Below are 15,098 nucleotides of genomic sequence, written 5' to 3'. Positions count from 1 at the left end.
GTTGAAAATCTGAACCATAAAATTCAAGCTGGGTTTAGTTACCTTGTGTTTATAAAGTTGATATTAGAAATGATGCCCTTTTTTTACACATATAGCTGAGCTCAGCATGCCTGTTATGCAGTGAACGAATCTATTCTGCGGCAAGCTTGCTGTAGGGTTTGTTGCTTCAGACTGGCGAAAGCTTTTAAACTTTTATGTGGATTTAAGGACGATAGACAGAGCAGCTGCTCAGAAAGGGTTGCAATCTATATACTGCCATACAAGCGCCTGCTGTATCTGCTCTTTCTTAGTTGATATTGATTTCCACTGGTAGTTGATGCATTGTGTTTCTCCAAACTGAGGGGAAGTGTTGGCTATCATGGCACATACTGTTAAAGCCCCATAATAGACCACTGGTTTCTTGAGAGCCAGTGTGGTGTAGTGGTTAAGAGCGGTAGACTCGTAATCTGGGGAACCGGGTTCGCGTCTCTGCTCCTCCACATGCAGCTGCTGGGTGACCTTGGGCTAGTCACACTTCTTCGAAGTCTCTCAGCTCCACTCACCTCACAGAGTGTTTGTTGTGGGGGAGGAAGGTGAAGGAGAATGTTAGCCGCTTTGAGACTCCTTCGGGTAGTGATAAAGTGGGATATCAAATCCAAACTCTTCTTTGGAAGCCATAATTCAACATGTGAAGACCATTAGTTTGCTATCGTTAAAGTGTAGACACTGATTCTTTGCCAGAGCCAAACCACTTGAGTACTGCAACTTGCCCTTAATTTACTCAACAATGCCCACCTGGATTTGTGTGCTTCCAGGCAAATATCCACTAGCATGTCTATCCACATCCCACTTTCCATGGAAGAGATGTCCTGAGCACAGTCTCAGCCAGCCACACTTAGGAGTGCCATGCTTTGATTTATGCCAGTGCAACTGAGAATGTCATGACAAATAATTATGTGGTGTGTGTGTGTGTCCCACTCCAATTCAAAACTTTCAATGAAAATTCTGCCTTTTGTTTTGTTTTCTTTTTATCCAATGTTGCAGTAATGCCTTTCCCTCAACGTTTCACCGGAGAAAGCATCATCATCTGGAGTGATCTTGATATCACTATTTCTGTGCCATGGTACATTGGTCTCATGTTTAGAACGCGCAAGGTTAATGGCATGTTGATGCAAGCAAATGCAGGGGTCTCGTCCAAGATCAACATTCAGGTAGATTGGTTCAACACAGCACCAAACTTAAATATGTATACTGTACTTAGTCATAAAGCACAGTCCAATACATGTTTGCTCAGAAGCAGCTCCAACAGCGTCTAGTGAGGCTTATTCCCTAGTATGTTTACTCCAGGTAGCAGTTTATGTTCATAAGTCTAGAACAAACAGGTAGGAGAAATTAAATGCTACAGCACTGATCAATCCATTTGCCATAAACAGACGTTTCTAATAGAAAATAATAGATTGCATTCAAATGGAAGGCAGACTATTGATACAAATATCTCTCAATATATATTTAAAAACAAATAATAGGATAGTCTGGAATGCACAGCCTTTGGTTTGCTGCAGACTTTACAGCCCAGGTGAACGTGCAAACTATGCAGACTGCAGGTATCGTTACTAGTACATGACAAGGGATTGAATTAGAACCCGTTTTTCCAGCAATGAACCAAAGTTAATGTTTTCAACAGATACTGAACAGATACGTGGTATTTGAAGTCTATGATGGACTGAACCAGGTGGCTAGTTTGCGGATGACTCAGTCCCGAATCAGTGATGGCGAGTGGCATCATGTGCTAATAGAACTGAAGAGTGCAAAAGACGGCAAAGACATCAAGTACCTGGCTGTTGTATCCTTGGATTATGGGATGTATCAGGTGAGGTGGCATCAGTAACCTTTCAGCATAAACATGAGACCAGAATGAGCAACTGTTAGTAATACAATGTGGCGGCATAACTGTGAACTATACCAAGGCCAAGTTGTTCTACCTTACGTCTGTAATGGGTTCAAGAACCTGTCTTTCCATCATTGCCCTCTTCCTTGCCCCACTTCTCATTCCCCATATCTTTCTCCTCACCCCCAACCTCACAAAGCCTATGATAGCAACGTCTCACACCAAATGTAACTCGCCTGCAGATAGGACTGCATGAACTGAAAACAGAGATGTTATATGTACAGCCGTACCTTGGATCCCCAACGCCTTGCGAGTCAAACAGTTTGGCTCCCAAACATTGCAAACCCGGAAGTGAGTGTTCCAGTTTGCGAACATTCTTTGGAACCAAACGTCCAGTGTAGCTTACGCTTCTTCCGATTGGCTGCAGGAGCTTCCTGCAGCCAATTGGAAGCTGCACCTTGGTTTCTGAACGTTTTGGAAGTTGAATGGACTTCCGGAATGGATTCCGTTCGATTTCTGATGTACCACTGTACCTTTGTTATCCATGAAAATCTTTCAATAAAAATAATTTTCAAAAGAACCCATTTTCCTCCAATGGTGCATGAAGGATAATATGGTCTCTGTAGTTATAATAAGCTAGATTTTGCAACTTTTCCAAAACCCACATATCACACATTGGCGCCCATAAGAAATTTTTAGTGCCAAATGATTTTTATCCCTTCCTGGCTGCAGAACACACACACAAACACACACACAGAGAGAGAGAGAGAGAGAGAGAGAAGACTGACTGACTGAACTGGCTGTCCTGTAGTTGAATTGACGGAGAAAAGGCATTTTACCTCTTGGAAATGCTTCCTTGTTGAAGCAGAACACGAACAGCTTCCATTACCTCTTTAAGTTTATTGTTGATTACGTCCCCTGTATCAGTGAAATATTGTAACCGAGAATGTATAAAGAAGTGGCAATCTCCTTTGCTATGTTCTTCATTTCAGAGCACTGTACAGATTGGAAATCAGCTGCCTGGACTTAAAATGAAAAGCATTATTGTAGGAGGCGTCTCCGGAGATCAAGTCTCTGTTCAGCAAGGCTTCTATGGTTGTCTCCAGGTGAAAGCTGAAATAAGTAACGATGGGATGTTTACCCATGAGAAGCATTCTCATCTCCTCTGGGAATGGGCCGATTTGGGGTAGAGGGCAGAAAGGGGTGGCATTCATTTGTTTTTCTGCATCTCTTTTAAACACTGAACACTTAGTTGACTTAATTATGAGGACAATGGGCATAAGTCCCATTTAAATTAATGAGACTTTAACCACATAACTGTGTCCCCAGATCCATTTGATTTTAATTAAGCGTATTGTGTCAGGGTGGCATCCAGCGGTTTGTTGGTTTTGATTGCTTTTAACAGCAGCTTTTAAGACGTATGGTTTCCGGTTCATTAGCTCTCCATGACTGATTGGAAATTATTTTTTTTTAGGGGGGGAGGCATGCTTTTCTTCCATTTTAACACTGCATGTTAAAGCTGGGGCACTAGTTGGATGTTACCATTGTTTATGTTCCTTCACTCCTTTTTCAGGGAGTGAGAATGGGGGAAACGTCCACAAATGTAGCGACTTTGAACATGAAGCAGGCAATCAAGATTAATGTCAAGGAAGGCTGTGAAGTGGACAATCCCTGTGATTCTAACCCTTGTCCCCAGCACAGCTATTGTAGCGATGACTGGGACAGCTATTCATGTGTCTGTGATCCAGGTAATAATGGCTTCAAGCACACTATTCATAGTAATGAGAGCCTGGGGGGATTATAGAATTCTGTGGTTATGAAAGTTCTTAAAGAACTTGGCAACAGTTGCAGAAATTCATGCTCATAATCCTATAAAAATCAAGAATAGCAAGCACCCATCATAGTTGTGGATGGTACCCTGTTGCTGTCCATTATCTTCGTGAACTCATTTTGAATGCCTTCTCTTGGAGGAGAAAAGCATCCCACCCGAAATGCAAATTCTTCTGCAATGTCATTTTTTTAAAAGCTGCATTTTAAAGGACCTGTTAAATGTCCATTTGTTTTAGTTTGCAGAATTTTGAAAGGTTTCTCCTTGCTGCAGAACGGGATTTTCAGGAGAAAAATCAAAGATTGACACGAGCTTGAAAATAATCAGAGAGTTAAATATGTGATGGAAAAGCAAAACAGAATTTGATTTGTTTAGATTACAAAGAAAATGGTTTCAATTTTCAAAATGTTTTAATATCCTCCCTGTCTTTATGCAAGCCAGTTTCTTTCAAACTGGGTTTGACTTTGAAGTTCAAACTACAAAACTGAATCTGAGCCAAGGTGTGCTTACTTCAGAAATAAGGCTGAATTCCACACCATTTTTGCACTGGGCTAGGTGGGACATTAGACTAGGCAGAGGTGTTCCTCTGCCCTCAACCTGCAGAATGATGTTGAGTTAATGCACGTTTACTTCAGAGGTAAGACTGCAACCCAAACTCTCTTGCACTGGGGTGTGTATGTGTTGAATTGGGCAAAAGGATTCCTCTGCCCAACCCTATATTTTTAATTAATGCCTTAAGCAAAAAAAGAAAAGAAAAATGTGTGTGTAGGCGGAAATTGCTCCTAAATATGATCCCAACTTTTTAGAAAAGTATAACCTCACAGTGCTGTTAACAGTAATCTCTCTAGACAGTGTATTGCAGGAGGAGATAAATTTCCTGATAACCAAAGAGGTGCTATTAGCCCATAAGAATAAAATAGATTGCTTTCCAGAGATGCACAGGTCATAAATTACAAAGCAGTTGCTATATGTCTATAACCTTGTCTCCTCAGGGTACTTTGGGACAGAATGTGTTGACGTGTGCAGCCTGAACCCATGTGAGCATGTCTCTACCTGTGTCCATAAGCCAAGCTCTTCTCATGGATACACCTGTGAATGTGGGCAAAGCTATTATGGGCAATATTGTGAAAGCAAGTAAGCAAATGACACTGGCTAATTTTCAGCCTTCCTTTTTTAATATTTAATGCTGAACTGTTTTTAACACTTGATTGGGAGCCACCCAGAGTGGCTGGGGAAACTCAGCCAGATGGGCGGGGTATAAATAATAAATAATAATAATTATTATTATTATTATTATTCGTACTCTGTCCCCCTCCCCCAAATCCCTTGTATTCGTATAAAGAAATGAGGAGGAGCTACCTTATGCTCAGTTCAATCAATGGTCTGCCTTATTCAAAACAGAATTTTCCTTTATTCTTTTTATCATGTAGAAAATGTGCAAAAGGTGCATATTTGTAACAAATTCCACATCAAGTGCTATATAACAAGTGCCACCATAATATTTATTCAATAATAATTTTTTTCACCCACTTTCCCTCCCATTTTCTATAACTTGACAAACTATGCCTCATTGGTTTCAGTAGAAGAGATCTTTTAGTTTTTTGTAGCTCCAAAGCTGAACATTAAATATATTTTCCACCTTCTTTGTAGAATTGATTTGCCTTGTCCTAGAGGTTGGTGGGGAAATCCCATTTGCGGGCCATGTAACTGTGAGATCAGTAAGGGATTTGATCCTGACTGCAATAAGACTAATGGAATATGTCGGTGTAAGGTAAGCAAAAGATTGCTCACTTCATGTGGAACTAACATTCAAGCTAAAGCATAACAAATAACTGCAATTCAAAATGAAGTAGTTGTGTTGATGTTATCTATCATTTCTGCAAGCCTTCTATATTGCTTTCCATGAACCTGGCTTCAATAGCGAGATTTCAAGAAGGAAAAGAAGAAAAACATTTGGCCAACCTGAGAATTGGCCAAATGAACTTGTACAGGGTTATATTTTTGTTTGGGCTGGCTGTGACAAGCTGAAGACACCTACTTTCAGTCCGCAATAACCTTAGCACCTTCTGCACATTATTAATTAAGAGTATGCAGAATAAGCTTTGAAGAATTTCTCCAGTTGGGTCTCTCACAAGCTCTTTTGCATATACATGCATACACATGCTTGAACTAGTCACAACTTCTTGCCACGTGTATATAATTTGTTGAAGTAAAAACATGTAGTTACTTCAGAAATGTTGTTCACTTCGAACACGTTTCTGCCTCCAATACACACGTAGAAAGGGAATATTTCATTTAAAAGGGATGAAACATGCAGAGTACTTGACAGCCCTTGTTTTGTCCAAAGCTGTTAAGTAGTCATTCACACTCGAGGGGAAACTGTGGTTCAGAAGTGCATCTCTGTATTTTGAAACCAACCTTCTCAGGTCCAGATTGTTTGGCTAGTTTTCTCCGCTCAACTTTAAGCATCCTTTTACCGAGGATGAATGTTCCTTTACCTGAGATAATCTTTAAATCGCATTGAAGTGTGAATTCTACCCATTGCTCATATCCTTGATTGGCAAGCACCTCTCAAACCTCTCTCTTTTTCCAGGCAAACCATTACAGACCACAGAGCAGCGACCGCTGTTACCCGTGTGACTGTTTCCCTTCTGGTTCCCACACTCGCACCTGTGACCTAGAAACAGGGCAGTGTCCCTGTAAGCCAGGAGTGATTGGGCGACAGTGCAATCGCTGTGATAATCCCTTTGCTGAAGTTACTGTTCATGGCTGTGAAGGTACCTACACATACTTCAACACAAGACCATTTTAGACTTAATTTTAACCCTGACTCTTAAAATCCGTTTTCATCTTTGCATCTTTTTGTTGTTTTGATTTGTTTCACCTGCATTTTCATTCTTTCTGTGTTTTTCTCTTATGTAAAGCACCCTATAATTATTTTTTTTAATTGAAGGGCAATAGAAAGATTTCTGTAATAAATAAAATAAATTGTTAAACGGAATTTCAGAGAAAAGAGAATCCTGGCAGTGGGCAAATTTAATGTAAACAGAATATTCCAAATAGCTGTGACTAACTGCCTTTCTAACAGAGGCTTTTTCTGCAGAACAAATTGTCCACTGCTTTGTTCAGATCTCCTTCTACATCTCTTGTAGAAACGTCTTAGATGAGCTTGCTAGTTTAAACATGTACAAACCTTACAGCATCTTATGAGAAGCTGCTTTATCCTTTGCTTCTACTGAAACTGAAAACTGGCGATTGACATGTTTTATGAATACCCTCTCCTCCTACTTTCTAAGTCCAGAATAGAACTAAGAATGTCTAAATGTTTGTCCTCAGCAAAGCAGAATCCCTTCTGTTATAACTTAAGTGCCTATTATATTATCAGAAAAAGAAATGTTTTCTTTCCCTTCCACCTTACATAGTGGTTTACAATGGATGCCCCAAAGCATTTGAAGCTGGCATATGGTGGCCACAGACCAAATTTGGGCTGCCTGCTGCAGTGCCCTGTCCCAAGGGATCAACAGGTAAGTACTGCCGCTAACATTTGAAAGTGTTATCATAGCATCAGGGGGTGGGGGAGTGAGATTCTAAAACTTTGCTGTACACACAGAGAGTAATGCATTATTAGAGCCTGAAGACAAGAAACTGCATAGCATAAACAGAAAGTTTAATCAACATGAAACTATTAAGAATACATTTTTTTTTAAGTAACACAATGCGAGGTAGAACGTTAAAAATCATGAAATGGTTGTAATATGGCAGGCATGTCCAACAGGTAGATCGTGATCTACTGGTAGATCACTGGACGTCTACGGTTGATCACTGGTTGCCTTCCCCCAAAGAAGCTGAACAACTGTGGCTCCCCTAAAAAAAGCTCAACATTTTACCTCCTCCCTGAAAAAACTCAACAACTTTGACCCGAACCCCCAAAAAGGGGGTAGATCACTGCCAGTTTTTAACTGGCAGAGTAGATCGCAGTGTCTTGGGAGTTGGACAGCCCTGCAATATGGGAAAAGAAAAAACCTTGTACTGAAAATATAGTTGATATATTCGCCTTCATTTTGCAATATCACTGCATGTTTTCCATTGTGATGTGTATGTAATTTAAATGGTAAATAATGGGCAGATAAACCCCTGGTCACTGATAGAGAATTATGCCGTAGAACACCTGTAATATTTCTAACAGTTCCTGATACCCAAGTTTTTATTCTAGACACAGCAGTCCTAACCCTTGATCTGTGCTGCTGGTAGGAGCTGGATTCAGTGGAAGTGTTGCTCCACCAGGTTCTGTTGGTGGAGTTTTCACCAGGACAGGCCAGTCCTCTGCTGGATATTTGGACGCAGGGCAGGCCTGGCCATGGATCTTCTAGATCCAGAGCTGGCCCAGCCCCAAGTTCTGTGCTACTTTGGAGCTGCCACGGAAAAATAGGCGAGGAAAGTGGCACTGCCCCACAGTTTGGCAGGACTGTCGATGTGGCATGAAATCTGCCCCTCTGTGTCCCTGCCCATTCTGCCTTCTAAGTTACAATAAATACTCCTCTTTAAGATAACCCAAAGCTAAACATTTGTAATTTTCTTATCAATTAAATGTGGCATATGGCCGTCAAGCATTGTCTCTGTCACAAACACATTTTCTTTTTAAGGAAATGCTGTTCGTCACTGTAACAGCGAGAAAGGCTGGCTCCCTCCCGAACTTTTCAACTGTACTACCCTTGCCTTTGTGGATCTGAAAATCATGGTAAGTACAGGTGCTTTGAAAGAACCGAATGTCTGCTGACTTGTGCATCGTGTTGTAGTCATAGTCGCCCTTTAATATCGCTGAAAAAGTTGCTGTGACATTCAATTGTTGCCGAGTAACTGCTATGCCCACAGGGTGAGAACTGCTCATTCCTATATGGGATTACAGGTATGTCACAAAGAGAGAGAAAACCCAATTCCTTACCTATGACTGTTACTCGCTTTAGAGTTCTCTGAGCGTTCACGTGTCCTGCCTGCTGCTACTGCTGCAGAAACTTTTAACACTCTTATTCAAACTGGAACCAAGCAGGAAGTGCCTTTTCTCTGCCACACAGAATATGCTCAGAGCATTAATTATGTAAACTGGGAAGGAACACTAGTATTTCCCCTGGTGGAGTTTAAGCTTTTGATTGTTGGTTGTGTATGTGCAGATTCTGTATCTGAGATTGTGCAGAGGCCACCAAGAGCTGGTTCACACGGTCTTTCAGTGTTTAAGCAGGCAGTACACATGGTGGAACGCAGAAATAAGTGTTGGGCTCATAAGTATCCTCTTACATGTGTACAGATGTGCGCACACAAACACACACATATACCTGATCACGTGACAGTCTGCATGTGCTGTGAGCGGAGTGTGTTTCAATATGCCCAAGTCCAGGAGTCAGTTTCTCACTGCTCTGCATGTAGATCTACACACTTGGGGAATCAGCATCCCATTAAACCCTTTCACATGGAAGAGAGGTGGAGTTTGCTTGCTAAGTTGGAGCCCTTGTTGTTTTGGGTCTTCAGAATGAAAAGCTTATCCGTAACGAGACCAACATGGACGGCGACAAGTCAGTGCACATAGCCAAAGTGCTCCAGAATGCCACCAACCACACGGGCTCCTTCTATGGGAATGACATTCGGACCGCCTACCAGATGATGCTCAGGGTGCTGCGGTATGAAAGCGAGCAGCAGGGGTTTGATCTAGCTGCAACGAGGGATGTGGATTTCAATGAGGTAAGAAATGCTGAACTGATACTGAGAAAACTTGGGCTGCGCCACTTTAGCTCCAGAAATAGCGCAGATGTGTTCCATACCACAGTCCTACCCACGTCCTGCAGGGAGGCATCACAAAGCTGGCTGCGTAAACTGAACAGCATACGGTGATCCTTTAAGTGTTTCTGAAGAGTGAGACTTTGCGAAGGCTTTGAGTGGGATGTACTGGATGCATGCATCGTCTAGTCCCCAAAATAACTGTCGTGCAGAAAAGTCACAGAACAGACAAATCTCTTGTAAATGCATTTTCCTTGAAAACAAATGCAGATAGCTATTTCCCTATTTTATAGAGCCTGGGTTTTTATGTTATTTTTCTATTGTTGCTTTTATAAATCTTGATCATGTGAAATATCTTTAAGCAAGACTACAGTAGGACATGTTTGCATTGTTTCATTTGCATGTTTACCTGTAGCAACAATATTAGTTATTTTTGGGGGGGGGACAGGAAGTATTGTTCTTCCATTTTGTGTGTAGCATTTTCCCCTTTCTTTCTCCTAGAACATCATAAAAGCAGGTAGTGCTCTACTGGACCCTCGGGCCAAAGAGCACTGGGAACACATCCAGAGGACAGAGGGGGGCGCAGCACACTTGCTGAAACACTATGAGGAATATTTCATTAACGTAGCCAAGAACATGAAAAAAACCTACATGAAACCTTTCATAACTGTTACCACAAACATGAGTAAGTAGCTGTCGTTCTTGATCAGATATGACTTCCTAGTGCTTCAGGCCTAGGCCTGCAATGTTTATTTGATTCATTGGCTAGATTAATTAATTTTAAAAAGGCTTTGGGTCTGGGGAGGTCAGGAGAACCCCCAGAACAATGTGAGCGGGAGATTATTCTATCAGGCAAACAGAAATGCTTGCACTGGCAGAGCAATCTCCTTGAAGGTAACACTGTATTGGGAATTTTTTTAATGTCTAATGTCTTACAATTTTTTATGTGCTGTAAGCTGCCCAGAGTGGCTCGGAAACCCAGCCAGATGGACGGGGTATAAATATTTTATTATTTTTATTATTGTTGTTGTTGTTGTTGAATTCCTCCCATTGAATTTGGTGGGTTTCATTCAACTAAGTTCTACTTAGAGTAGAGCCAGTGAAATAAATGTATATTAACTAATGGGTTTACTCTGAGTAGGACTAGCATAGAATAAGGCACTGCAGCCTTAGTCATTTATCTTACTGCCAAGGCTTATATTATTAAGATTGTGTGAATGATGTACAATAATAGATCCAGATTTCTTCTCAACATCCATGTAGTTTACAAAGCAAAGCCTCACATTTACTAAAACAGCACTGGATGTTTGACTTGTATGTGGCAGAAATATGTATTACAGCAAGCTCTTTTTATCTGTTTAGTTATTGCTGTTGACATCTTTGAAAAGTCTAATTTTACGGGAGCTAAAGTACCACGGTTTGATGCGATTAAAGAAGATTATCCTAGAGATTTGGAATCGTCTGTTTTGTTTCCTGATACTTTGTTCAGAGTTTCCGATAGAAAAGGTAGGATGCTTATTCTACAGGCGTTTGGAAACCTGTAATGTGAATTCTCAGATCAGCTATGAGACAAAGGCAGTTGGATCCAGTTGTTGTTGTTGTTGTTAAATTTGTATACAGCCCTTCATCCATAGATCTCAGGACAGTTCACAAGGAAAAAATGCAGCCTTTTAAATGTGTCTGGGAAGGAGGGGCGTTGTTTTGCTGTTTTGTTTTACTTACATTTATGTTTTTATCCTGTATTTTACTTTGTGAACTGCCCTGAGATCTTACAATAAAGGGCAGTATATAAATCAAATAAATAAGTAAAACAAAACTCAACACATATAATAAAAACAAGAACAGAACAAAACAACACCTCACAACAAAAATCCTCCCCAGGGAGAGGCCCAGTGAAGTAAGCAGGATTTAAGCTAGCCAAGGGATCTACTTCAAACACGACTAGGTCTGGATACAACCCAATATGGGGTTGGAGAATGACTAATGTTCACTCAACAAACAGAAGAAGCAGTTTCCCCCTGCCTGTCCATTAACTGAGTACCACCATGTTCATTTGTACCAACTCACACCAGGTTTGGCTCAGCATAAGGCCATTTTCTTGATATAAAGAGGGGGAGGGGACTCCAGTCATGCTTTGTTTTTATGTAAATTACAATATTCATAAGACAAAAATAAATGGGTCCTTTTAAAATCACTTCATATTTAGCAAGCTCAAAATTAGGTAGTAAAATTTGGCATTGGTTTTATCTTCAGCCATTCCTACAATGAAGCCTTCAAACCTTAGATTGCCTTCTAAAATAGAAGATGAGCTTCTGAAGAACAAAAATGTGCTTGCAAAAAGAAAACGTCGGCATCCAGAGGACACTGCGCAGCATGCGGTTGCTATCGTGATTGTATATCGAACCCTGGGGCAGTTTCTGCCTGAAAGCTATGATCCTGACCGAAGGAGCCTGAGGTAAAACTGAGCTTCATTCATTTGCTTTGGGTAGCATTTGTCTATTGTATTCTGGAATGGGAAGGTCTTGCTACCTGAGAGCAATCATGTGTTGCGATTTTAATACTAGATGTCTTCAAAACTTACAGGTTGTAGCTAACAAAGTTAATTCTCAGAGTAGATCCACTGAAATTAATAGACTTAAGTTAGTCCTGGTCATTATTTTAGGGAGTTTACTCTGAGTGGGACCAATATTGACCACAACTCTATTCATCCACAAGGCTGCCTCTGTTGTTCTAAATTATAATCTAATTAATCTATGTTAAAAGAGATGTCATTTTGGTAACAAGCTGTTAGATTTCTTAGGGTAGGTTCACACATGCTTGTACATCACCTGATTTCTAATGACTCATTGTCTCGCAGTAGAATATGTGCCCTGACTCCATTTAAAAATATTGTGTTTCAGGTTATGTCGGGCTATTGTTCTATCTGTGGTTTCTGATTTATGATAGCTCAGTAACATGCATAAGCTACCACTTGATACTTGCTGTCATCATGTGATAAGCATACACAGCGGGTGGCACTGTGGTCTAAAGCACTGAGCCTCTTGGGCTTGCCGATCAGAAGGTCAGTGGTTTGAATCCCCACTATGGGGTGAGCTCCCATTGCTCTGTCCCAGCTCCTACCAACCTAGCAGTTCAAAAACATGCCGATGCAAGTAGATAAATAGGTGCCGCTATGGCAGATAGGTAAACAGTGTTTCTGTGCACTCTGGTTTCCGTCATGGTGTCCCGTTGCACTAGAAGTGGTTTAGTCCTGCTGGCCACATGACCCGGAAAGCTGTCTGTGGACAAACACCAGATCCCTCAGCCTGAAAGCGAGATGAGCGCCACAACCCCATAGTCGCCTTTGACTGGACTTAACCATCCAGGGGTCCTTTACCTTTTACCTTTTACCTTTACACATTTGAACTACGCCTTCAGACTTTTCCCCGACACCACACCCATCTAAATTCAGTGGAAAGCTCTCATCTGAAACTGGGCAAAATACCATAGCTTTGTTTTCACACCTGTAATGGTATGTTTTTTCCCTGGTTTTTTTTTTTCCAGATTACCCAATCGGCCCATCATAAACACCCCAATAACCAGTGCAATCATTTACAGAGATGGGGAATCTTTACCAAATCTTCTGGACAGCCCCATTATGATTGATCATGCATTACTGGAAACAGAGGAGAGAACAAAACCGGTCTGTGTGTTCTGGAACCACTCAACTGCGTATGTTTCACAATCTGTATTATTTTGGAAAGGTGCTATTGCATGTGGACATGTTAACGTTAATGGGTCTTCTTCATACAGCTAATCTGAGATAGGAGTCAGTGACGATCTTGCGTGCTGCCACTTTCTATCAGGAAGGGTAAATCTTAGAGCAGTGTTTAGCCCTGGTGCTGAGAGAGAGAGGAGGTTTTTCGTGCCCCATTACATTTCTGCTCAAGGTCCAGACAGAGCATTTGGCTAAAATAAAGGCAGGCTGCTTAGTAAGAGGAAATGTGTGTGTCTTCTCTTGTAACAAGTATCACGTGAGTCTAAAGGGAGCACACGAAGAGACAGCGCACACACTGTCCAAGGGAGGAAGATGCAAGTTGGCCCAAAGGCAGTCCTGTAAGTCGTTATCAGTAACTTGCTCTCATTAGTTATCTTCATTGGTTGTAATGAAAAAAATCGAAAATACATGCCTGTGGGCGGAAATGAAGTGGATTCTGTGAGACCTCTGACCTCTCTATATTTCACCTTCCAAACCCATATTATGGGTGGGATTGTAGTTTATTCTAAGGATTTCCTTGCAAGAAAAAAAAAGGGGGAGCTTGCATAAAATACCCATGTCTGCGATATATGTTGTGCTCAAGCAGCCCAACAGAGGGTTGTTTTGCTGGAGCTCCCATGTCAGCAAGGGCCTTCCTACGTGTAATTTTAATTGCATGACTTGTAGCCATGCTTTAAAAATGTAATGGGTATGTGTGTGGTTTCCATGCTGACCGCAGCATGCAGGGAACTTCCCTCTCTCTCTCCAGCCACCGTCCCAATGGAAATCCGCTCCCGGCCCTGCAATTTGCAATCCAATTGGTGCCTGTGGCAGCTTTTTTCCATTGCTAATTGCACCTGGAAGACAGGGGTGAATACCATTGGGATCACAGCTGTGGAGGGAAAGGGCCGTGGTCCCCTGCTTGCTGTAGTGGTGATGGAAATCATGGGGCTCATACCTAAGACCGTTTTTAAATATCCCTTGATTTGGCTATAAGCCGAGTAATATGTTGTGTGCAGCTAAGGTTTCCTGTCCATATATTTTTACATCTAACTAAGGAGGAGTCATATGTCATCTACATGTTTGATAACTGTGACAGGATCATAGGAAGCTGCCTTATACTGGGTCCATCAAGGTCCATCAGTATTGTCTCCATTGACTGGTAGCAGCTCTGCAGGGCTTCAGACTGGGGACATTCCCAGTGCTCCTTCCAGATGCCAGAGGCGGAACCTGAGCCTTCTGCCTGCAGTGCCAATGCTCTGCAGCTCACATGGGTGTAAATTTTAGACTCCTGGTGAGCAGTTAGTTTTCTTGGAAGCCCACTTTGAGTGTGAAGTAAAGGATGGAGAATCAAGGCGCCAACTCACATCTCTCTCGGTTGTGTGCTGACAGGTGTGTTACCAGAAACAAAATTCCCATCACAGCCCTCCGGTTATCCACGTGATGGACAGATTTGGCAGCTAAGCAGCACTCCTTCTAGGGCCAAATTTAGTTTTGATTCCATCAGTTTCTGATCTTGACTTTAGACAGTCTCTTACCAGCCTGGGAACAAGAGCAGCAGCAACTATACATTTGATAAGAGGGCTATTAAGTTTGGCAGGAACTTGATAATTTCAGCAGAAGAAATTTGAGCACATGCTTTGCTCTCCAGGTGCAGTCAGTGAGACCTAAAATGCACACTTTTCTCTGGATCATGCCCTTCATTCCTGTATGCTAAGATTACAACTATTACCGCCTCTGCAAAAAAATATGCCATACATCAAAATGTCATATTGAAAGCATAGGAAACGCAGGCTCTTTCACTAGCTATACACTTATGCAATCAATAGAAGAGCATAAAAATATACACATATCAAATAAAGAAAGAGACCTATAATAATGAGTTTTACTACAGTGTA

General features: G+C 41.5%; 1 protein-coding gene across 3 annotated transcripts in view; it reads left to right on the top strand.

Moving 5' to 3' along the window:
* The window catches only part of CELSR1 (cadherin EGF LAG seven-pass G-type receptor 1), a 156,921-nt gene that overhangs the window by 114,685 nt on the left and 27,138 nt on the right, over positions 1-15,098 (top strand). For all 3 annotated transcript variants that reach the window (XM_083399204.1, XM_083399203.1, XM_083399205.1), the window contains exons 9-22: positions 1,024-1,190; positions 1,664-1,849; positions 2,860-2,973; positions 3,441-3,615; positions 4,688-4,829; positions 5,346-5,466; positions 6,289-6,472; positions 7,118-7,219; positions 8,339-8,433; positions 9,219-9,428; positions 9,966-10,149; positions 10,827-10,970; positions 11,718-11,919; positions 13,008-13,175. In XM_083399204.1, the coding sequence (XP_083255330.1) occupies positions 1,024-1,190; positions 1,664-1,849; positions 2,860-2,973; positions 3,441-3,615; positions 4,688-4,829; positions 5,346-5,466; positions 6,289-6,472; positions 7,118-7,219; positions 8,339-8,433; positions 9,219-9,428; positions 9,966-10,149; positions 10,827-10,970; positions 11,718-11,919; positions 13,008-13,175 (2,194 nt within the window). The remainder of the gene's footprint in view (positions 1-1,023; positions 1,191-1,663; positions 1,850-2,859; positions 2,974-3,440; positions 3,616-4,687; positions 4,830-5,345; positions 5,467-6,288; positions 6,473-7,117; positions 7,220-8,338; positions 8,434-9,218; positions 9,429-9,965; positions 10,150-10,826; positions 10,971-11,717; positions 11,920-13,007; positions 13,176-15,098) is intronic.

The sequence above is a fragment of the Podarcis tiliguerta genome, assembly GCF_965153285.1.
Source record: "Podarcis tiliguerta genome assembly, chromosome: 10".
NCBI classification, from domain to species: Eukaryota; Metazoa; Chordata; class Lepidosauria; order Squamata; family Lacertidae; genus Podarcis; species Podarcis tiliguerta.
This window is presented reverse-complemented; position numbering and strand designations above follow the sequence as displayed.